The sequence below is a fragment of the Muscardinus avellanarius genome (genome assembly GCF_963383645.1).
Source record: "Muscardinus avellanarius genome assembly, chromosome: 18".
NCBI classification, from domain to species: domain Eukaryota; kingdom Metazoa; phylum Chordata; class Mammalia; order Rodentia; family Gliridae; genus Muscardinus; species Muscardinus avellanarius.
The window spans coordinates 2,550,389-2,573,821 of record NC_137804.1 but is presented as its reverse complement, the minus strand read 5'-3'; the positions used below and the strand labels follow the sequence as shown (position 1 = coordinate 2,573,821).

Genomic DNA, 23,433 nt, shown 5'->3' with positions numbered 1-23,433 from the left:
AATTGCTTCTTCTGCCAGTACACACTCCCCGGAAGAGATTAGACTATGTTTCGTGCTGTTGGCTGGGGTGAGACTATGCTCCGTGGTGTTGGCTGAGCCCTGGAGAAGGCAGGAAGGAAACAAAGAGAAGCAGAAGTAAGGTTGATCAGACCAGCACACGCAGGACCGGGAAGCAGGCAGGCCAGGTTATTTATAGCCAATGGCTGAGATGTTAATATCCAGCAAAGAAAGCTGGGTAAGGGAAGAGAACAAAGAAATATCAGCCATGAGCTTCCAGACATCCCTTCCAGAATGAGGGGAAGAGAAGGGTGGGCTCTGGAAATAGGGTAGAAAGGAACGAGATGGGTGGGCGGGCTGCTGTCCCTCCACTGATGTGTTGAGTGTTGATTTTTCCAATTCTTAGCCCCAGTGCCAGAGCTCTGGGGTGCTGGGAACAAAAACCATCAGAAGGGGGGTTGTGGGGACAGGTTATCACTTGGTCGAGGACAAAGGTGGTGCCCTCTTTCTGGCCTCTTGCTGGTTTTAGGAAGAACAGATTTGTCTGTTTAACTACTGAATGTGGGTAGGATAGGGCATTGACTGGTGTCCCCCAGGGTGGCAAAGAAAATTTAGAAGGAAAAATAGCCAAGCATACATCTTGCCTTTTCTTCCTCTAAAGCAGGCCTGTGGAATGATGTAATCTTAAGCCCCTAGGTTGTTTTTCTGCTTCAATTTTAATGTACAAGGAGAATGGAGTGATTATTGGTATTAGCTAGTGGCCCCATAATGCACATATAAGTTCTCCCTCATCAGCAGGACTTTGACCAGCTCCAATTTCAACCTCCTTTCCCCTTGGCTTATAAGATAGAGGTACCCAGGCCTCTCGTTAGTGGTCCAAGTATTGATGGATGTATTTCTATACTCATCACAGTAATTTAAAAAAAATTGTAGCTGAGTGTGGTGGTGCAGCCTGCAGTCCCACACTTGGGAAGCCAAGACAGGAAGAGCACAGGTTTGAGGAGCCTTAGCAACCAGCAATGTAGAGAGACCCTGTTTCAAGAACAAAAATAAAAAAGGGCTTGGGGTGTATCTTGGAAGTGAATGCCCTTGGATTCACTCCCCAGCAACACACACACACACACACACACACACACACACACACACACACACGCTATGAAGCATATCTTGTTTATGCTCCATAAAATCAAGAAAAAATGAATTTCATCAATAACGTGAAGTCATTAAAGAAAAACTACAATGATAGAGGCCTTTAGTTTGGTTATTTGGTTAAGATCCTTAACAGCAAGCTTTTATTATCTTCTTGATATCACTGCCTGACAATGGCTATTTATTTGAATATTTTTCAGAAATAGAAAAGAAGCTTCCTAAGAGCAAGAGCTTTGTTTCTTTTCATTGCTTTGCTCTTAACCCCTAGGAAAGTGCCTGGCACATGCCAGGCATCAAATTCCTATTTGTTGAATGAATACTAGATGATAATTCAGTTGAAGAAAAGCTGGTGTGATAAGTAGCCCCGAGTCACGTCGCAGGCCTGTCCTGGGAGAGGTCCCAAGGGAAGCCCTTACCCCACTGATGTCTTCCGTCATTTTCGATCATTTGATCTTTTACTGTTGCGATGCAAATTAATTTTAGGCACCGGTATTCTGGCGTGACTTGGAGGGAAAAGGTTCATGAAATATCCTGTAAGAAGTCAGCAAAGATAAATGAGCTTTACCCGTGTCTTACTTAAACATTTTCATTGGTGCATTATAGATGCCCATGATAGCAAGACTCATACGGTCTGGTCATATATGTAAATAACGTTATTTGGATGCATTTCCTGGCCGGTACCTCCTCCAGTGTCTCAGTTTTTAAGGTACTGCGTACTGTCTGGAGCGTACTCTGCTGCCCTCTTCTGTTTAGAGATGAAAAATTGCCAGGGTGCATTTAAATTGATGTATTAGTCATTGAAGGGCAGAGGAGAGGCAAACTGTTCAGAAGAACAAAGATTCCATTTGTGGCTTGAAGTCTTCCTTCAAGATATGGTCACCGGGATGCTTATGTAACCGGGATAGATCACCTGGGTTCGAAGCAGGGCATTTTGGCTTGGCTGGAGAGAGGGAGACGGACGCAGATAGACAACGGTCATCAGCCCTGTGTAAGGCCATCTCCAACACCCTGGCAGTTAGGCGGGGGGCTGAAATGAAGTCCCGACAGAACACGATCAAGCAGAGTCAGTTTAGATAAACCGGAAGATAGAGACGGGCGGGTGTGGGGCCAGGGCAAGAAGAGCTGTGTGTGAGTAGGCTCTGGGCAGAGCTCCCCAGACCCAGGCCAGCTCGGGAAGGCTTTCTGAGGCGAGGACACTTAAGTGGGGCATCGAATGGGCTCTTTGGCCGCCCTGATGGCCATTCAATGCCTGGCCCGCTGAGAGCCCAGCGGTCCAGCACGCTGATCAAATCACACTGGTGTGTGGTGTTTGATTCTGGTGTTTCTGGTCCAGAGAGGCATCGATGACAGCCAGATCACTCCATCTTTACCGCACACACGGATCCCCCTGGGGTCGTGGAGAAAGGCTGATTCTGTTTTGGTGGATTTGGGCTGGCTGAGATCTCTATCACACCAAGCTGCCAAGCGACACCTTTGGTGCCGGTCAGAGTACAGAGGAGTGCGAGGGTACGGGTCAGGAAACCAGAGCCTGTGAGGGTTGGCTGGGGGTTTCTGGAATGCTAGCCAAGAGGGGCCGAGGGAAGCTGGGGTCATGGTACTTGGTTCCCATCTTCGAAGGGACGTGTCCTGATCCTGTGTCACCCAGATTTGGGGAAGGGGTGGCAGTGGATTTGTGACATGGCATGGGGGCGAGTCTCCGCACAGGTTAAGCTGGACATTCATGACATGAGCTTTCTCTAAAGCTGCAGAGTGGATTCTTCCCTTCTTGAGGTTTCATTCAGCAGTACATGACGGTCCAGTGGAAACTAGACGATTTTCTGGTTGGGTGGAGGTTTGAGGCTGATGGTCTCTGAGGTCCTGTGGAGTCTAGGAGGAAGATTATCACAGGAAGGGGTGAACCATTTCATGTCAAGGGTTAGGATGAGAAGCGTTCTGAGGCCAAGAATGTGAGATGCCTGTTGGAAAACTAAATCAAACCAGAAAACTCATAGTTGGTGCTTGGCCTCGAATGTCATAAAGCTGCTTATGAAAGAAATGGCAGCTCCGAAGAAGAAGAATAAATGACTCCTGATGGAAGAAGCCAGGTGTGGTGGCACATGCCTGTAATCTCAGCACATGGGTGGCTGAGACAGGAGAATTGCAGGTTCAAGACCAACCTTAGCAACTTAGCGAGACTCTCGGCAACCTAGTGAGACCCTGTTTCAAAACAAGAAATAACAAAGGGCTGGGGGTGTAGATCAGAGAAGGAATGCCCCCTGGGTTCAATATCCAGTTACACACACACACACACACACACACACACACACACACACACATTTGAAACAGAAAAATTAAAATTGCTTTGGGAGGATATAAACATACCACCCTGCATTCTGCTCATGCATGATTTGATGTGCTGGGGTCACCCAGAGACTCAAAGAGAATAGTTGAACCTCAAAAATACAATATATCTAATTTATTATATAATATATTAAATATATTATATAATAAAATATTGAATATATTATTTAATTTATTGTATAATATATTTAATTTATTCTATTTATTTATTTGTAGCATTGGGGACTGAACCCAGGGCTTTGCACATGCTAGGTAGGTGTAGCTTTGCACAAGCTATACCCTCAGCCCCTAAGCATGATATATTTTAGATAGGTCCATAAAGTAACGTGTGTGTGTGTGTGTGTGTGTGTGTGTGTGTGTGTGTGTTATTGGAGATTGAATCTGGGGGCATTCTGCCACTCAGCTAGCTAAATCTCCACCCCTTTTTATTTTTTATTTTTATTTTTATTTTTATCTTGAGACAAAGTCTTGCTAAGTTGCCAAGGCTGGCCCCATAAAATAATTTAAAAGCAAATATGGCATTTGGAGAATGTATTCATCAACATCTAGACATTTAATGTAATTTTCAAGGTAAAAGTCTGAGTCTCAAAACAATCTGTTGCTACTGACTCCGTGGTGGTAGGTTGCAGATTGAGGGTTTCCCTGAAGAAGGGATGCTTGCTCTTTCATGAAAGAAACACACCATCTTATTTTGGTGTATCCAGTGCTAATCATTTGGTGGGAAATATTTACAAATATTTTGGGGGGACATATTTTTCCCCCCAGCCATTAACTCAGCAAATGTGATTGATGCAGACGATCCATCTGGTAATTCTAGGCACCACACTATTTTTCCTTTCCTTCCAAACTAGATTTTCTAGCCTAAATTATTCTGTTGTCCCCTTTTGGGCTATGTCTATTGCTACATGCAGTCCAAGCAGAATTGGGTTTTAGTTCTAAATCTGTGACTTTCCATTTGGTTAGGTCAATTATGGAGACGTCAATTAGATTGGCCAGTGATGACTCAGGCTCAGTAATGAAGACACATGCTGTTTATAGAGATGTCAGCTCTCTGGCAGGAACTCAAGCCAAATCAGAGGACTTGTTCTGATCTGGAATTAGGCGATGGCTGTTTCACCCGGCATGGCTGGGTCGTGCCCCAGCCCCCGATGCCCTCCTGCTCCAAGTGATGGTAGCACCAGTGGGACCTCTGTCTCAGTTCCATGAGATATGTGGAGGTCTGTGCCTCCAAGCTGATCATTTATCTTGTATTTCTGATGGCACCAATAAGTTTCTTGGATAAAAATGCCCAGTTTTATCTCATTAACTTTGTATAGAGGGGTCTAATTAGCTGCTTAGTTCACCTTTGGTCCAAATGACCCACTTCTGTGATGAGGGATAGGCCAGTTGATCATTGATCTTATTTGAACAGGTACCAAATAGCACTGAAGAAGCTGGGGCTTTGATTTGTGCCCTGGTTCAGTCAGCGTTTTCATTGCCGTGACCTCAAATACCTGATGATTATGACTTAGAGGAAGGAACATTTATTTACTCATAACTCTGGAGGTTTTAGTCCATGTTAGGCCAGTAATGTCTGCAGAGCTTAGGTAATGGTGCAGGAAACAGAGAAAGCAAGGCCAGGGGACTAGGGACATTCATAATCCCCAAGGCCACACCCCCAGTGACCTACCTTCTCCAGACCACACTGCCTGCCTACCTTATCGTCCGGTAAATCCATTAATCCATCATGGATTTATCCACTGATGAAATTAGAATCCTCCTGATTCATTAAATCACCTCTGAACATTTTTGCCAACAGAGGAGCTCTTGCAGGAGTCATTGTACATCCAAACGGTAGCATGCCCAATTATTTAACTTTTTCCCCAAAGGGAAGGTCCTCCCGTGGTCCATGGCAGTGTCAATCCATTCTGAGCTTGCAGGAGGATATGCTGGGTTTGCGCTCTCATTATTTCTTGGCTTCTCCTTTTTTATGTAAAATATACTGTTAGTCTTATTTACTGTGGGTCTTTTTTGCACAATGCCCTAAATACCTACCGTGCTTACCTTTTGAGATTCATTCCTAGTAGGATAAGACCCACCATTTCCTCCCTAGCATCATCTTACATTTCTTACATGCACATATCTTGCAGATGAAGGAGGATAGGAAATACCAACTTGGCAGTGGGAACTGGTTTATAAGGATCAGAATGGTGGTCACCTGCACTTGTTCCAGGGAATGAGACTTAGGTGAAATAAATTTTTTTTTTTTATACTAGGGATGGAACTCAGGGCATTCTATCTCCAGCTTATTTCCCAGCCCTGTTTTATTATTGTTATTTTATCCTGAAACAGTCTCATTTAGTTGCTGACGGTCTTACTAAGTAGCTGGTGCTAGCCCCAAACCTTCAACCCTCCTGTTTCAGCCCCCGCAGCCCTGGGATTACAGGCATGTGCCGCCATGCCTGGCTAACTAAATTATAATTTTCCAATCAAAACAGCTACTTGAAATTTATACTGAACTTACAAAAAAAAAAAAAAAAACAGCTACTTGTTTTTTTGTGGTACTGGGGACTGAACCCAGGGGCATTCTATCTCTGAGCTACACCCCAGTCCTATTTTATCTTTTATTTTAAAACAGAATCTCTCACTAAGTTGTGGAGGGCCTTGCTAAATTGCTGAGGCTGGCTGTAAACCTGTGATCCTCCTGTCTCAAGTACTGGGAGTACTCAATACTCCTCCCAAGCACTGTGATTACAGGTGTGTAGTTATGATGATAGTGGCCAGGCTTACATAGCCACTTTTGGCTGCCATGTTGGTGGCTGGTACAGCACATCTAGCTTGGGTTCTTTGGTTGAACATGTGAGCACATACCACTGGGGTCAAGCTGGACTCGTCTGAGCTGGACTAAAGCCTAAGCTTATGAGGCTCCTGTTGGCCTCGCCCCACCTTGCATCCTTGCTGGCTCATCAGTATCATTAGTAATCCTTAGCTCTCATCACAGGTTTTTTTTTTTTGTGATACTGGGGATAGAACTCAGGGGCATTCTACCTCCGAGTTACACCCCCAGCCCTATTTTTTTATTTTGAAACAGGCTCTCACTGAGTTGCAGAGAGCCTCACCAAGAAGCTGAGGTTGTCCATGAACCACGATCCTCCCGTCTCAGCCTCCCGAATGCTGGGATTATAAGCGTGCGCCGCCACACCAGGCTCTCATCCCAGTTCTGACGGTTTTGGAAATTTTGGTTCCTTACAGGTTCAGCGAAATGAAGACAAATCTGTCACCTTGAAACTGGCCGACTTTGGCCTGGCCAAGCATGTGGTGAGACCCATATTTACGGTGTGTGGGACCCCCACCTACGTAGCCCCCGAAATTCTTTCTGAGAAAGGTAAGTGCTGGCCCTTGCTCTGTTCTGTGGGACCCTGGCTCACATTTCAACAAGTGCTTCATTTTTTAACACGCAGCACTTTCATGACGGAGCAGTTAGACATATTAGAGAACTGGGACTAAGGCTTTGACTTGGATACTCAGGCAAAAATTTGGAACAGGCTTCTTTGACCAAAGCGTGAGCTGTTGGGCGGGGAGTTGGGAGCAAGCAAGGCCAATCTGTGTGCTGACCCACGGGAGCTGAGGGGTTCTTCTGGTCATTGTTTTTCCATCCTTTTATTGGTACAATGCAATTACACATCCTAGTGAGACTCAGAGTGATACCAACATGCATGCCCACAGCATTTGGTGTATTTCCCTTATGGAAATTGTTTTTAAAATTCCCTCACCGAGCCGGGCGCGGTGGCGCACGCTTGTAATCCCCGTGCTTGGGAGGCGGAGACAGGAGGATCGCGCAGGTTCGAAGCCAGCCTCGCTGGCTTAAGAGACCCTGTTTCAAAATAAAAAATGTAAAAATAGGTCTGGGAGTGTAGCCCGGAGGTAGAAGGGCTTCCGGGAACCCCAGTACCACGAAAAAAAAAAAAAAAGTGTGTGTGTGTGCATGTGCATGTATATGTATGTGAGTAGCCTCAGTCTTGTGTGTGTGTGGTACTGGAGATTGAAGTCAGGGATGTTCTAACTCTGAGCCACATCTGCAGCCATATATATAATATATATATATATATATATATATATATATATATATAGTGTGTGTGTGTGTGTGTGTATGTGTGTATGTGTGTGTGTGGTACTGGGGGTGGAACCCAGGGGCTTTTCTACCTCCGGGCTATACTCCCGGACCTATTTTTTAAATATTTTATTTGGAAACAGGGTCTCACTGAGTTGCTGAGAGCCTCACTAAGTAGCTGGGGCTGGCTTCGAACCTGTGCAACTCTCCTGTCTTAGCCTCCCAAGCGTGGGGATTACAAGCATGTGCCACCACGCCCGGCTTATTTTTTTATATTTTAAAATATAAAAATAGGGTCTTGTGAAGTTGCCGGGGGTCTTTCTAAATTGCCGAGGCTAGCCTCAAACCTGTGATCCTCCAGTTTCAATCTCTCAAGTACTGGGATGAAAGGTGTGCACCACCACACTTGGCTAACCTGAGTCTTCTGATGATCATCGTAGAGGCAAATATACATTTTTAATGAGAGAAAAAGTCATGAAAGGCTAGGAATCAGAGACTGCCAGGGCGATTCTCAAACCAACCCTAGCGTATGTCCCCATCTTTAAATGTTCCGTGTGGTGCGAACTGGTACAAGGTGCTTACTAACCATGAGTGCCTGACAGCATCCTGAACTGGCCTATGTTCTGTTCCCTGAGGGCTGTCTATTGATCTTGCTTTTTTTTTTTTTTTTTTTTTTTGGTGGTACTGGGGTTTCTGGAAGCCCTTCTACCTCCGGGCTACACTCCCAGACCTATTTTTACATTTTTACATTTTTATTTGGAAACAGGGTCTCCTAAGCCAGCGCGCGCGGCTGGCTTTGAACCTGCGCGATCCTCCTGTCTCTGCCTCCCAAGCGCGGGGATTACAAGCGTGCGCCACCACGCCCGGCTTGATCTTGCTTTTAAATGTTATAGCCATATCAAATTTCTGCATTGTTCCAAATATTTGCCGTCAACTTCTGTGCTTCTTGTCTCCTAGCCTGGTAACGCAGGATCGCAAAGTGTCAGTGGCCCGAGGGCCGCACTTTGAGTAACACTGCTGTAGACGTGCTTGGCCCAAGGGAAGGAGTAGTGGGTAGAAGAGCTTGTCGGTGCCCATCAGGACCGCTCCGGGAAGCGGCTTTGCTTTTTGCACGGTCTAGCGCTGCGGTTCTTACCCGAGCCTGCCTGGCTTCAGGTTCCCTTGCGCCCGCCTCTGTTTGTGCAGGTTACGGCCTGGAGGTGGACATGTGGGCCGCGGGCGTGATCCTCTACATCCTCCTCTGTGGCTTCCCCCCCTTCCGCAGCCCGGAGAGGGACCAGGACGAGCTCTTTAACATCATCCAGCTGGGCCACTTCGAGTTTCTCGCTCCTTACTGGGACAGTATCTCCGATGGTGAGACTTGGGGCTTCTGCATAGGAGAGGGAAGGGGGCGTGGGGCTGGGATACCTCCTGGGTTCTGCGGCAAAGCAGGCGTTCAGGTTGGACGTGCGAGAAGCCCAAGGCGGACCTACCACGGGGCCTGATGGGCAGCCTGTCGTGCCGCGACCTGAATTTCTTCAGAATCTTCCTGTGGGTTTGTGCAACGCTCTGAACACTTTGAGACTCACGTTAAGATTTAAAGAAAATATCAACATCCTGAGCTGTAGTCACCAAGTGCCCAGGACTGAGAAGAACCCAATACATTGTGACTCGCATTTAGAAAGAAAGGGAAAGGCCGTCTCATACACATGATCTTAGTGGGTGGAACAGACAGTGTGAACAGAAAGTGCTTATTGTACATGCGAATGGCCAAGCATCCCATGGGGCAGATTTGCAGCCCAGGGACTTGGCTAAAAGTGAAAGTGTCCATGACCTTTATTTTATTTATTTATTTATTTATTTATTTATGTATTTATTTATTTTTGGTGGTACTGGGGTTCCTGGAAGCCCTTCTACCTCCGGGCTACACTTCCAGAACTATTTTTACATTTTTATTTGGAAACAGGGTCTCCTAAGCCAGCGCACGTGGCTGGCTTCGAACCTGCGCGATCCTCCTGTCTCCACCTCCCAAGCGCGGGGATTACAAGCGTGTGCCACCACGCCTGGCCATTACCTTTATTTTTATATTTCGGTACTGTGGATTGAATACAGGGCCATCCTGCTTTCGAGCTACATCCCCAGTTCCTTTTATTTTAAAACAGGGTTTCGCTGAGTGGTCAAGGCTGGGCTCCGACCTGTGATCCTCCTTTCTCAGTCTCTCAGGTACTGGGAACTGCTGTGTGTACCATCATGTCCGGTCGCCTTTACCTTTTATAGTGACCTGGATACACATATGATCCTCCTTTCCTGAACTCTTCAACTCCATCTAATTCCAAGTAGAACCTTTTGCCTTGTCTCTGCTGATTTTGCCTGTGCTACTTACTACCCTGGTAAAGTTGAGAATTCATTACTTGTAGGTTTTGAGTCTGTAGTTTAAAAAAATAGGAGTGATGGTTTAAAAAAAATCTCAGCCAGGCGTGGTGGTACACACATGTAATACCAACATTTGGGGGAGCTGAGACAGGAGAATCATGGTTTGTGGCCAGCCTCAGCTACTTAGTGAGGCCCTTTGCAACCCAGTTGACCCTGTGAGAGACCTTGTTTCAAAATAATAAAAATAAAAAATAGGGCTGGGGGTGCAGCTCGAAGATGGAATTCCCCCAGTACCACAAATTATTTTTCCCTCTAAATATGCCCTCTAAGATTGGTTACTGAACTGCCCCACCCACTTACTCTCTCTTCACTGAGACTGGAGGCTGAGGGAAGGGATAATCTTCATCCTCCCCTTAAACGAGGTCAGGGGAGGCCTGGCTTGCTGTAGGTAGAGTAAGCAGGGTGAGGGGCTTTTCTGAGGGGGGATACTGGGGATTGAACCCACTGAATTCAACCTCTCAGCTATACCCCCAGCCCTTTTTATTTCTTATTTTGAAACAGGGTCTCACTAAGTTGGTAAGGGTCTCACTAAGTCTCTGGCTGTTCACGAATCTTTGATCCTCCTGTCTCAGCCTCCCAAGTCCTGGGATGACGGGTGTGTGCCACCATACCTGGCAGAGTGAGGGTCTTGAGTTGATCAAGATAATTCCATTTGGAAGCCAAAGGGTCGAAACTCATTTGGATTGGTACTCTACAGCACCATCCTTAGATCTGGGCATAGGTGGCTCCTGTCCTGTTCCCCATTTCAGTGAGGATTCTACTTTGGCTACACCCTCCCTATGGAGTGAAAACACTCTGCAGCCATGGGGATGTGCCCCCAGAACTCAGGACCCCGCTTCTAGACCACTTTGTTAAGACTACAGAATTCCCTGTCCAAGCCAGGCGTTGGGGGCACATGCTTTTAATCCCAGCATTATGGGACCCTGACCCATAATGTGTTTTCTGACAGGCTTGTGGCTACACTCTAAGAACTAACACTGGTCTTGAGTATAGCTTGAGATATCCTGAAGATGGGCCTCTGTGAAACTTGGAGCCTTGCCCAGTGAGCTGGAGTTCTGCCTGGCAGCCATATGGAGAGGTCTGGTGTCCTGATAGATCACAGTGTGAAACTTATCTAGTTCTTCCCCCAAGCCTTTCCCACGAAGTTACTTTTATATTTATACATGAAGACTTTGTTGTAATAGCAGTGAGACCTCTAATTACTTATATAGCTGCTATATTCTTTTTTTTTTTTTTTGGTGGTACCGGGGTTCCTGGAAGCCCTTCTACCTCCGGGCTACACTCCCAGACCTATTTTATATTTTTGAGACAGGGTCTCTTACGCCAGCGCGGCTGGCTTCGAACCTGCGCGATCCTTCTGTCTCTGCCTCCCAAGCGCGGGGATTACAAGCGTGCGCCACCACGCCCGGCAATAGCTGCTATATTCTTAATAAAGTTAGAGTGGCAGGCACTACAACTTTTCCTCGCTTGTCTGTGAGTTTTTTATTCGAAGATCATCCACCTTCAAGAAGATGGATGTGTAAAAATCTAACCACCATAACACAGTACTTGGGAGGCTGAGACAGGAGGATTGAAGGTTCAAAGACAGCCTCAGCCAATAGAGAGACTTTCATCAATCTAGTGACACTCTGTTTTAAAATAAAAACAAAATAGGGCTGGAAGTGTAGCTCAAAGGTAGAATGCTCCTGAGCAACTACCACACCACACACACACACACGGATTCCCTTTCCAAATGGCCAAGGATGCCTTAAGACCTGCAAGGCCTTTCCCCCTGTCTCTCTCCACTGTGCTGAAGGGTGTCCATGGAGCCGCTGTTTGGAGGGGTTAAGGAGAGCGTGGAGTGGGAGGGCCAGCTACCCACACCTATATATGAGAGTCTGAGAATTCTCAATGTCAATCTCAGCCTCTGAGGACCTTGAAGGAGTAACTCCGGTGGGATGGGGCACTTCGTGGGCAGAATTTGCTCAGCTTGACCCTGGTGGATGGGCAGGAGAAATCTTGTGGTCTCTGTGATGAGGAGGAGGCCGCACAGTGTGTGTGTGTGTGTGTGTGTGTGTGTGTGTGTGTGTGTGTGTGTGGTGTGATTGGTGGGTGAGTAGCTGATATTGAGTAAGAGGCATCCCTCAATGAAGGTAAAAGAAAAAAGTGATGTTTTCTTCCTCCATACTTCCCCAGTGCTTGGAGGAGCAGGCCCAGTGAGCCAGGCTGTGAGAGCCACAGGGGGAGAAATGCTTGGTCCTTCCCACCTGCGACCTGTCCCACCAATTGTCACCACATCTTTCTAGTGTCAGCCACAGTCCTGGGGAGAAAATGAAATGCATTTTTGAGTTTGTGCTATTTACTACTTAATTTCTTTATATTGTTTCCCCCTAATTTTGTCAAAATAAAGACATATTTGTCACCGTAAGAAGAGTGGACATATTCTACTTAAAAACGTGTTAGTGTAGCTGGGCCTGGTGGCATACCCTTGTAGTCTCACTACTTGGGAGGCTGAGACAGGAGGATGGTCGGCTCATGGCCAGCCTCAGCTACTTAGTGAGGCCCTCAACAACTGCAACTTGGTGAGACCCTGTTTTGAAATAAAGAAGGAAAAATAGGGCTGGGGGGTGTAGCTTTGAAGTAGAATGCCCCTGGGTTCAATCCCTAGTAACACACACACACACACACACACACACACACACACACACACATTATAAAAACCTTGTTAGTCTGATTTAAAATTTTAAAGTGCATAGAAATATGGTATGTGACCTCTGTCCTCTTGACCAGAGTACATGGATGTAAGGGGTGGGCCGGGACCCATGATTGTAGGGAAATAAATTAGTATTTCCTCAACCAGTGCTATTGCACAGTAGCCCCTGGCCACACATGGATAACTATAAATGTAGATTACTTCACAGGAAATAAAATGAAAGTTGAGTTCCTCAATCTAGCCAGAAATACTCAAGAGCCAGGAGTGGCTAGACAGGTCTGGAATGTTTTCATCTTCTACTGGCTTGCTTGGCTCAAAGAGCCTGTTAGTTGGTCTGTGTTTGCTGGTCACATGGGCGTGAGCATTCTTCCTTCTTGTACGGGGAGGGGAAATTCAGATCCACCTGTGTTCACTCTCTTTTCCTCTCGTTCTCTCATTCCTCGTAGCTGCCAAAGATCTGGTGAGCCGGCTGCTGGTGGTAGACCCTAAAAAGCGTTACACGGCACACCAGGTTCTCCAGCATCCCTGGATTGAAACGGCTGGGAAGACCAGCCCAGTGAGCCTGCACAAGGAGGGCTCCCCGGCAGCGAAGGCCACCGCTGGAGCCAGCACGAGAGGGTTGTAGAGCCGGCCTCGTAGGCACCACTGAACCCAGGCATCTGTTCGGCCCCAGCCCTGATGCTCAAGGCCAGAGAAGAGGCTGGAAGATCGGGGAAGAAACAGTAACGGGTCTTCTTCACACAACTGGAGAATCAGAAGGAGAGATACTCAGAATATTTTAAAGCATATTTTAAAAATTAAGCCAGTCTTCATGTGGAACATTGTAACATATCTTTAGATTCGTATGTTTAAAGTCTTTAATGCATTTTTGGTTTCGGAAAGCGCTGTCCTCGGGGAGGAGTTTGGGTAAGGAGGGTGCGTTTGGCTTCCTCCGCGTAACCAGGTTCATGGTGTTTCACAGGAGTGGTGCTTCCTAGCTTCCCCGTCAACTGAAGGAGGTGGATTGTGGTCTTTGTGGGTTGATCAAAATGCACTCTGGACAACCGAGGCGGATCTGTATCCTGATTGATTCTCGCTGCTTGTGAAGAGAGCCAAGGGGCTGTGTAGTCCAGATGCAGCTCCTGGAGCCAATCTGACCTTGTAGAAATATGATGAGCTCTTGATTAATTGACAAGAACTGTTGATACGGAGGACGTGCCAACCTCGGTCTCCAGCATTTTAGGCTGACCAAAAGTCAGACCTGGTGCTGTCTGAAAAATATAAAGAAATATAAAGAAATATAAAAAAAATAAAGAAGAAGTCAGTCTTTCTGGCCCCCACCATACCCTCTTATACTTCTTTTCTGTCCCCCTTTCCCTGACCCTGAGTCACGTCTATGTGAAGACGTGTACTCGTGCGACTCTTGATGTTTTCAGATGGCAAGGAAGCTGTTTAGTTCATTAATATGAACTAAATCCAGAAATGCAGAAAATAGATTACACAGGGCTCGAAGGAGCTCTGAGTCTGGGTGTGTTTCCACCTGCAGGATATGCACGGAGCGCGCATGAAATATGAAAATACCCTCCCAAGACGCTATAATATTCATGGATGCTTTATGTGAAATAGACAGAATGTCCATAAGTTGGTGGGTGGTAGGTAAATCATGGCATATCCGTACAATGAATAGGCTCCAGCTGTAAAAGAAACTGAATATTGAGAGAAGCATTGCATGATCTAACCTCCAAATAATTAGGAGAAATGAAAGAGGTCAGACAAAAAAACCCCGACATTCTGATTATTCCATTTATATAGTATTCTAAAAATGCAAATGATAGTGACAGAAAGAGGATGAAGGATTGCCTGGGACAGAGATGGGAAGAGGACAGAAAGAGGGATTATTACCCAGAGAAACCTGGTAACTTTGGGGACCACGGGTATGTCTGTTATCTTTTCTCTTTTTTTTTTCCGCAGTATTGGGGATGGAACCCAGGGACATTTTACCTCCGAGCTATACCCCAGTCCTAATTTTAGTCTTTTTATATTTTGAAACAGGGTCTCACAGAGTTGTGAAGGGCCTCGCTAAGTAGCTGAGGCTGTCTGCGAACCGCAGTCCTCTGGTCTGTGCCTCCCGAATGTTGGGATTATAAGCGCGCGCCCCCACGCCCGGCCATGTCTGTTATCTTGAATGTAAATAATTGATTCATGGGTGGATGTATGTTGAAACTTAACAAATTGTACACATTTGATATGTACAGTTCATTGTGGGTTTATTACACCTCAATAAAGCTGTTAAGATATAGTTTCAGTTTCTCAAAGAACAGTCCTAGACTCTCTTCTCCTTTGAGTTTTTATTTTCTACCTTGGCAGCTTGGTCTACACTCACTATTCACACATATTCTTCTTCTCCTCTATCCTACTTACAACATCCATCTGTCCAGCTGACTCCATGATGAATCCACGTGCTGGCTTCAGTCCCTTCAAAGCAGAAACCGTAACCACCACTCCCAAACCTGCTCCTCCTCTGTTAACTCACTATCTCAGCATATGGTGCTGCCGGGCTCGTCCACACCAGTATCACTCTTGATAACTTAGGCTTGGTTCTGCTCCGCTGTTCTTGCCCGGGATGGGTGAGATGCCGGGCGGGCTCATACCACATGATTCTCGCTCCCCAAAACTAACCTGAACTTGAAAACACGGTGGTGGGAGTATCCCCAACATGAGCTTGGTAGCTGCAACATCTCCCGAGGCTTAGCTCTAGAAGGGTCGTTTCTACCACCTTCTATGTGTTAATGCAGTTCACACAGCAAGCTCAGATTCAAGAGGTAGGAAAGGGCTGCACCTCTTCATGGGAGGCTCTTCTCCAAAGAATCTGTGGCTATTTTTACATTATACCACCTCTACCTTGGCTGGTAAGGAGGATTAGCCAGCCATCCTCCTTATTACCTACTCAATTTTCTAAACCTGAGCCCCCCTCTCATAATACTTATAAAAGAGTAGTCTATTCCTTCTTTAGAGGACTTTTGAGAACATTCATTTATAAGTCAGCCCTTTCCTCAATAAGGAGCCTGGAATAGCTTACCTCTCACCTTTTCTGTCTGTTGATCCCAAGTTTTATGACCCTGCCGATGGTCATAGTAGACCACCTTGCCGATGCCCAGTGTAGACCATCATGGCCACCCCTCTATGCCATCTACTAAAGGTTGAGTTTCTATGACACCGAATCTCCACTGCTGGTTTAAATTCATCGTGTGAACTCTTTTCCCCCCACATTTTAGTATGTCTTCAATTGGACTGCGTTTTGCAATTTGCAACTCCTTAATATCTTTTTTCCTTTTCCTTTTCCTTTGAAAGCTCTTATTAAACCTAGTGTATATCATATAGAGACAGTGTCCTAGAATCTGGAAACAACTTGCCTGAAAGCCCTGTAACTGTTTTTTCAGAAAGCCATGATACTTGGACAAATAGTAGAAATTTCTCTTTCTTTTGGGTCATATTTTGTTTTACACAGATACTGTACAGAATAGCATCAGACACTTATTTTGTTGCTAATGGTATATATTGTTTTTCTCCCTGTCTATCTTCCTGATAGAATCTGGGGATCGAATAACATAAGAACATAAAGATATATCTAGATTTGTTCTGACAAGTTTCGTATTACTGAATAGACTCAGAGAAGAAAATTTGACCTTAGGAAAAAGAATTACATTGAGAAATCCAGCTGCCATTACAAAGACCACTCAGCACGGAGAAAACGATGTGTCTCTTATGGTTGTATCTGGTGTAATTCATGTCAACAGAAAGCCAATAACTTCATCATGCTCTGAAGGTAAATTCCACTTGAGGGGTCTTGGGCTCTCTTCTGCTCTGATAGAAGGAAGCACATTCTTTGCTGGAACTTCCCCAAATGAACTTTGGTGGGAGGTGGGAGGAGAGACAGATGGCTCCTGACAGTCTCATTGCCTGTCAGTCACCAGCAAAGGCTCCTGGGCGCTTGACACAGAGAGATTTTCACAGAAACTTTACAGAAGTAACCCTGGAAACAGAAAGTATGATTTTAATAGGCATCCTTCCTAAAACTAGGATGCCATTTTATTATTTTTTTTTTTAGTACTGGGGATTGAACACAGAGGCATTCTACCTACAAGGTACACACCCAGCCTAATTTTATTCCTTATTTGGAAACAGGGCTTCACTAGGTTGCTGAGAAGCTTACTAAACTGCTAAGGCTGGCTTTGAACCTGCAATTCTCCTATCTCAGCCTCCCAAGTATGGGTATTACAAGCATGCGCTACCAGGCCTGGCTGGGTGGCACTTTAAATTGACCTGTTTCAACTGATATGCTCTTTTAGCAAATGTAGACTCATCCAGTTTTAATGCAAGCTGCTTAATTAACATTTTGACCCTGGTAGATATCGCAGGTATATGATATAAATATTAGTCTGAAACCACAAGAGCACAAGAGTTATTGCACAATTTTATTTTTTCTAAATCACTTTTGTTTTGACAGTATACTCCCGTCCTGCCTGCTGGGGGATGGTGCTCTAGGCTGCCGCTCCATACTGGACACCAATTCCGGGACCCCATGAAGTGCTAGGTCAGGGGGCACATCCTCTACTCACCTGCTCCCAAGAGGTTTCTTCTGGCACACCATTGTCTCAGCCCAGTGGCTTCTGGCTGATTCCTTCTAACTCTAGAGCCTGAGCATGTTTTCTTTTCTTTTTTTTTTTCTTTTTTTATTTTTTGGTAGTACTGGGGTTCCTGGAAGCCCTTCTACCTCCGGGCTACACTCCCAGACCTATTTTTACATTTTTATTTGGAAACAGGGTCTCCTAAGCCAGCGCGCGTGGCTGGCTTCGAACCTGCGCGATCCTCCTGTCTCTGCCTCCCAAGCGCGGGGATGACAAGCGTGCGCCACCACGCCCCACCCTGAGAATGTTTTCTACCACTGCCTGGACTCCCGTCTCCGAGATCACTAATCACTTCTCCTTGGGCTCCTGACCCTTCTCTGAGTCACCGCTTGGACCACTGGGCTTTTCTCTCTTTCACTCCATTTCCTCCAGCCAGGGCAACCTTCTTAGTCTAGATTCAGTAGTCTTTCCTTCATGCAAATCACGTCCTTTCCCCCATACGCTCCGCAGACCTCCAAATTCTCCCGCAGCAAGACTCAGTCAGTGTACTGTCCTCCTCAGCCACTAAATTTAAGAATGTGGCCAGGTGCGGTGGCACTTCTAATTCCAGTACTTGGGAGGCTGAGACAGGAGGATTGCAGGTTTGAGAACAGCCTCAGCAAATAGTGAAACTCTCATTAGCCTAGGAGACCCTGTTTCAAAATAAAAATAAAAAGAATGTGCTTTAAAGATTATTGATATTTTTGGGATTTGATGTTTTGGGAAACGATGGCATAGAAATTGACCTTGATTGTTGAGGTTTGTATGTTTTGGGTTTTTTGTGGCTTTTAAATGCGGCAGCGGAGAACAGTATCGCATTGAGCTCAGCCTAATTTGGCCATGGACTTTGGAAACAGCAAGGAATGCTTCCATCTTCTTTCTCTTTTCTGTCTTGCCATGTATTCTGAGAACCAGTTTAAGCTGAGGAAAAGGGGAGAAGAAATTCAGGGACGCCAAATCGTAAATTACTATCCCATAAAGTTAGAAGCTTGTGCTTATAATTCGAAATTGTTTCCTAATTTTATTGGCACACATGTGTAATCCCAGTACTCGGGGGGAGGGGCTGGGACAGGAAGATCGCAGGTTCAAGGACAGCCTCAGCAACTCAGGGAGACCCTTAGTAACTTAGCGAGACCCTGTTTCAAAAATAAAAAATAGCCGGGCGTGGTGGCGCACGCTTGTAATCCCCGCCTCCCAAGACAGGAGGATCGCGCAGGTTCAAAGCCAGACTCGCTGGCTTAAGAGGCCCTGTTTCCAAATAAAAATATAAAATAGGTCTGGGAGTGTAGCCTGGAGGCAGAAGGGTTTCCAGGAACTCCAGAACCACATACAAAAAATAAATAAATAAAAAATAAAAAGGGGTGGGGTTGTAGCTTGGAGATAGACTGTTCCTGGGTTCAATCCCCAGCGCGCACACACACACACTCACTCTCTCTCTCTCTCTCTCTCTCTCACACACACACACACACACACACACACACACACACACACACACACAGCTTCTGTTTCTTAGCTTGGATTTATACCTACGGCACCGTGGCCACTGATAACAGAGTCTGTGCTATCACAGCAGGAGTGACAGGGGCCCATGGAGCCCAGGGCACCTTTTCATTTTTCCTCCTTCCTCTGAGACTGGGCTGCTTTGTACTTTTGCGCTCATGAAGAAATAAAATCCAGCCCCCCCACCCCGAACAGCCTCCATTTCCCAATATGAGGCCAGCGAAGTTTGATTCCATTTTGAGCCCAACTTCTTCCCAGAGGCGCCCACAGAGCACTGTTCTTGTAGGGAAGGAGCGGGGTCTTCGGACCAGAGGAAAGATTCCTTTTATTCTCTTCCTCTCTTCAAGCATCCCGTCAAAGGCAAAAACTCAGCACCAGGGAGGCACTCTGAGGTTGTGAAGAGTGGGGGGTGTCTGCACCTCTGCACCTCTGGACCTGTGAGAGCAGCTTCCCAGTTGCCCGGCCAGGCTCCTTCAGCCCTTGTAAAAGTCCTTCAGGGGCAGAACATGTCTTCTCTGCTGTGCCTGCTCTTTTTGTAAAAATAAACAGAGCCACCATGGGGCATTTTGTGTGGCGCTCCTGAGGATTACTCGGTCAAATGCTCCCTTCCACGTATGCAGAGCGGCCATTTCTCTCGTATCTTGCTTTCCCAGCTCACACTCTTGCTGCTAGTTTACGTTTCTTCCGAGCAGAGCAGGCCCAGTAGCCACGTCTAGTCCTGTGCACATTTCCTCTTTTCCTCTGCTTTGTTTTCCCCCCTAAGGATGTTTTCCTAACATGTGTACCCACAAGTGCTGTATCTTCATGGGAAACATAAAGTTGCCTGGAAGAAGAACGCCACCAACTGCTGGGGTAGAAAGGTGGTACTGCAAGGTCTTCTGGGAAATCTGGAGGAGTCTTCATGAGGCTCAAGTGGTGACCCCTGTGGACTCCCAGCCACCGGGAGGAGCTCCCGGTGAGCCCGGACCCGGTGCTGTCTCCCTTTCCTCTTGTACACCTCTGAGAGCCTCGCACCAGCATCCTGGCTCATTCCCTCACGTTTGTGGGGGTCCCGGAGCTCCCTCAAGCTCTGGGGTCTTCAGTGCTTTACAACATGTCTTCTCAGAGCTAACTGGCTCAGTCTGTTAGGGTTCTGTTTTCAAATTCTGGGGAAACAAACCTTGATTGGCTGGGTCTGGGTCAGGTGTCCACCTCTAGTCCAATCATCTGCATCTGATGGTGGTGCCAGTTCACATGGTACGGGCTCCTTTTCAGGGGAGTTATTTGGAGGTAGATTCCTTCCTTCCTTCCTTCCTTCCTTCCTTCCTTCCTTCCTTCCTTCTCCTCCTCCTCCTCCTCCTCCTCCTCCTCCTCCTCCTCCTCCTCCTTCTTCTTCTTCTTCTTCTTCTTCTTCTTCTTCCATCTCTCTCTCTCTCTCTCTCTCTCTCTCTCTCTCTCTCTCTCTCTCTCTCTCTCTCGGAGCCTTCTACCTCCAAGCTACATTGCCAGCCCTATTTCATTTTTATTTTTTTGAAACAAGGTCTTGCTAGGTTGATGAGAGTCTCACCACTTGCTGAGACTCAGTCTCCTTTCTCAGTCTCTCAAGTACTGGAATTATAGGTATATTTCACTACGCCTGGCTTGGGGGTAGATCTAAGAAGAGGAGGGGATTGGTTGGAAGGGCAGCAAATGATTGGCACCTATAGTTCCATCCCTAAGTGCCTCTCTGTTCTTGGCCCATCACCCTTGGGCACACCAAGAGTGCAAGCTTCCCTTTAAACGTGGTCCTCTTCTGATAGGCTGACTCTCTGATCCTCGGTTTGGGGTCCTAACACTGATACATTGCCCTCCACACACTAAGATTAAACATAAAACAATTATCCTTTGTATGCCTGTGTTAAACATTTAAACAGCTACTATTTCACCCACCTAAAATTAATTTTGGTGCCAGGCATTACATTGGGATCCCAACTTCATTTCCCCCTGTTATCTGGGTAGCCAGTTGTTGAGAGGTGGCCGGAGATTTTATTTCTCCCATGAAGGGAGACACCTTTTGGTTGAGTATTTCTTCAAAGCTTCTGGTCACTGAAAACATGCTTCTGGGTGTCCTGATTCAGGTTCTTTTGAGTTAGAGGTGCTTGTACCGTTGTGAGCCCCACAAGAAGCAATTCTTACGTGACTTGTGTACAGTGGCAGTGGGGCTCGCAGCTGAGCCTTTTGTTAGTATAAATGCCTTCTCAAGGAGTTAGTTCACCTCTTTCCAGCTTTATTCACCTGCAGCAATTAAAATCGTGCCTCCTGACACAACCGCCCAGCACGATCCTAACCATGCATTCTGGTTCGATGATTTTCCTTTCCTTTATCAGTCTGATAGCATGGAACACATTTTCACTAACTCTTAAAGATTATTATAAAAATGGAAACACACGCAAACAGCTCATAGGCTCCGGGAAGAACTTCAGGTCCCCTGCACACCTCTAGTTTGAAGGACTATTTGTGAAGACAAACCCGGCCTCTCACATCTTGGACAGCAGGTGGCGCTCTTGACATTTGGAATCACGCTGAAGCCTGCAGTCCAGAGCTCGCTGGTCGCTCCAGCCTAAACTGGCTAGTGTTGCATTGCAGTGGGTTGGTGGCTCTTCAATCTTTTTAAAAAAGCTCTCTTTGTGATGATCTTATGTGGGCCGGGTCAGCTGTGCTTAGCCCAGGCAGGCAACTAGGCTGCTGTTTGGTCCTTGGGCTACGTTGTTTTTTTTTAGGCTGTAAAGCAATGCTGGGCCAGCCTGGGGTCCTGTTATAGTTACAGGACCAGTCGCAAATGTGATAATTTATTTATTTTTTATTTTTTATTTTTTTTTAGTGGTACTGGGGTTCCTGGAAGCCCTTATACCTCTGGGCTACACTCCCAGACCTATTTTATATTTTTGAAACAGGGTCTCTTACGCCAGAGCGGCTGGCTTCGAACCTGCGCGATCCTCCTGTCTCCAGTCTCCCAAGTGGGGGGATTACAAGTGTGCGCCACCACGCCCGGTATAATTTATTTATCTTTTACACACACTTGTTGTGTGTTTCCCTCTGAGTCCTACCCTGCTCCCTTTCCCTCCTCATACATAATATTAATATTGATATTAACAACTTTATTCATGAACATAAGATTATTTGAACTATATCCATCATCAGATGTCCCCCTTCTTCTCAACCCCCCCTTCCATTATCCTGCTAGGATCTCTCCTTATTTATCTAAAATCTTCTTTGCTTCACAGTTTATCTCTAGCTTCACCATATGAGAGAAATCACAGGACCCTTCACTTTCTGAGACTGACTAATCTCACTTAGGCTAATATTGTCTAGTTCCTTCCCTTTTCCTGTGAATGTATCGCATAGACATACAATTTACTCAGGCACAAAGAACAGAATGTGGGGATGTTCGCCTGTAAGAACATGGATCCCCAGCAATACCCCCTCACTGCTGAAGATGTCCTGAGATGCATTGCTGACAGTGTGCAAGCTGTGACCTCAACTGCCCTAGGCTCCATTTTCTAGTCAAGATCTTGGAATAGCGGCGTCTTCTAAGGATGGCTCATTGGAGTGATTTTTTTTCTTTTTTTCGTGGTACTGGGGATGGAACCCTTCTACCTTTGGGCTACACTCCCAGACCTATTTTTTATATTTTATTTGGAAACAGGGTCTCCTAAGCCAGTGCGGCTGGCTTCGAACCTGCGCGATCCTCCCGTCTCTGCCTCCCAAACATGGGGATTACAAGCGTGCGCCACCGCGCCTGGAGCTCATTTGAATGATCTATAATGAGTCACCCTATGTTTTCTGGAGAGATTAAACACAGAATCATATAATTGAAGTTGGAGGGATCACCCTGTCCACTGTACTCACACACACTAAACGGCCAAGGTTCAAGGAGAGAAAATAAACTTGCTCAAAGGAGTTGAACAGATGGATGGTAGAGCTCACACCTTTCTCTCCCAGTCTAGTTTAATGAATAAACCACAATGGGTATCTATCTCTTCTACCACAGAATCAACCTCACATACATTTCCAGGCTGGCCGGAGATGGCTCACCTGCGTCTATCTTGCCCAAGTAATCCAGGTTGTGGAAATCGACTGAACTCGTATTATAGAATGAGGATACTATTTATGTTCCGTTTTTGTTATAGTTAGATGTGAAATGTCCCCTAAAGAGCTAATTTATTAGTATTTGGAGTTGATATAATTGAGTCATAGGGGTGTGGTCCCAGCAGTGGATGAATCCATTGTAACATCTATCTGGGTGTGCCTGGAGGGGGTGTGTCCCTGGGGGTGCAGCCATGGGAATTATATATGGTTCATTCTCCCCCTACTGGCTCTCTCTTGCTTCTGACCTCCATGATGTGAGGAGCGCAGCCCATGTGCTCTCCCTCTCTCCACCTCCCGCCACCATGCTCTGAGATCCACGGTCCCCGGCCTCACATGGACTGAACCCCAAACTGTAAGAAAATAGATCTTCTTTCTTATAAGTTATGTGGTCAGGTCTGTAGATTATACTGTGAGAATGCTGACTGGTACAGTCTCCATGAAGCTAATTCAAAGTATATTACTCTTAACATTATAAAGATTACTCTTTTTTAAAATTTTTT

The 23,433-nt window shown here is 46.1% G+C and overlaps 1 protein-coding gene across 1 annotated transcript in view; it reads left to right on the top strand.

Annotated features, from left to right (window-relative positions):
* Nucleotides 1–13,305, top strand: part of DCLK3 (doublecortin like kinase 3) — a gene marked incomplete at both ends in the record, with an annotated part of 49,864 nt that extends 36,559 nt beyond the window's left edge. The window contains 3 exons of the mRNA XM_080715002.1: nt 6,718–6,850; nt 8,762–8,929; nt 13,127–13,305. Coding sequence (XP_080571128.1) covers nt 6,718–6,850; nt 8,762–8,929; nt 13,127–13,305 — 480 coding nt within the window. The remainder of the gene's footprint in view (nt 1–6,717; nt 6,851–8,761; nt 8,930–13,126) is intronic.
* Nucleotides 13,306–23,433: the final 10,128 nt, after the last annotated feature.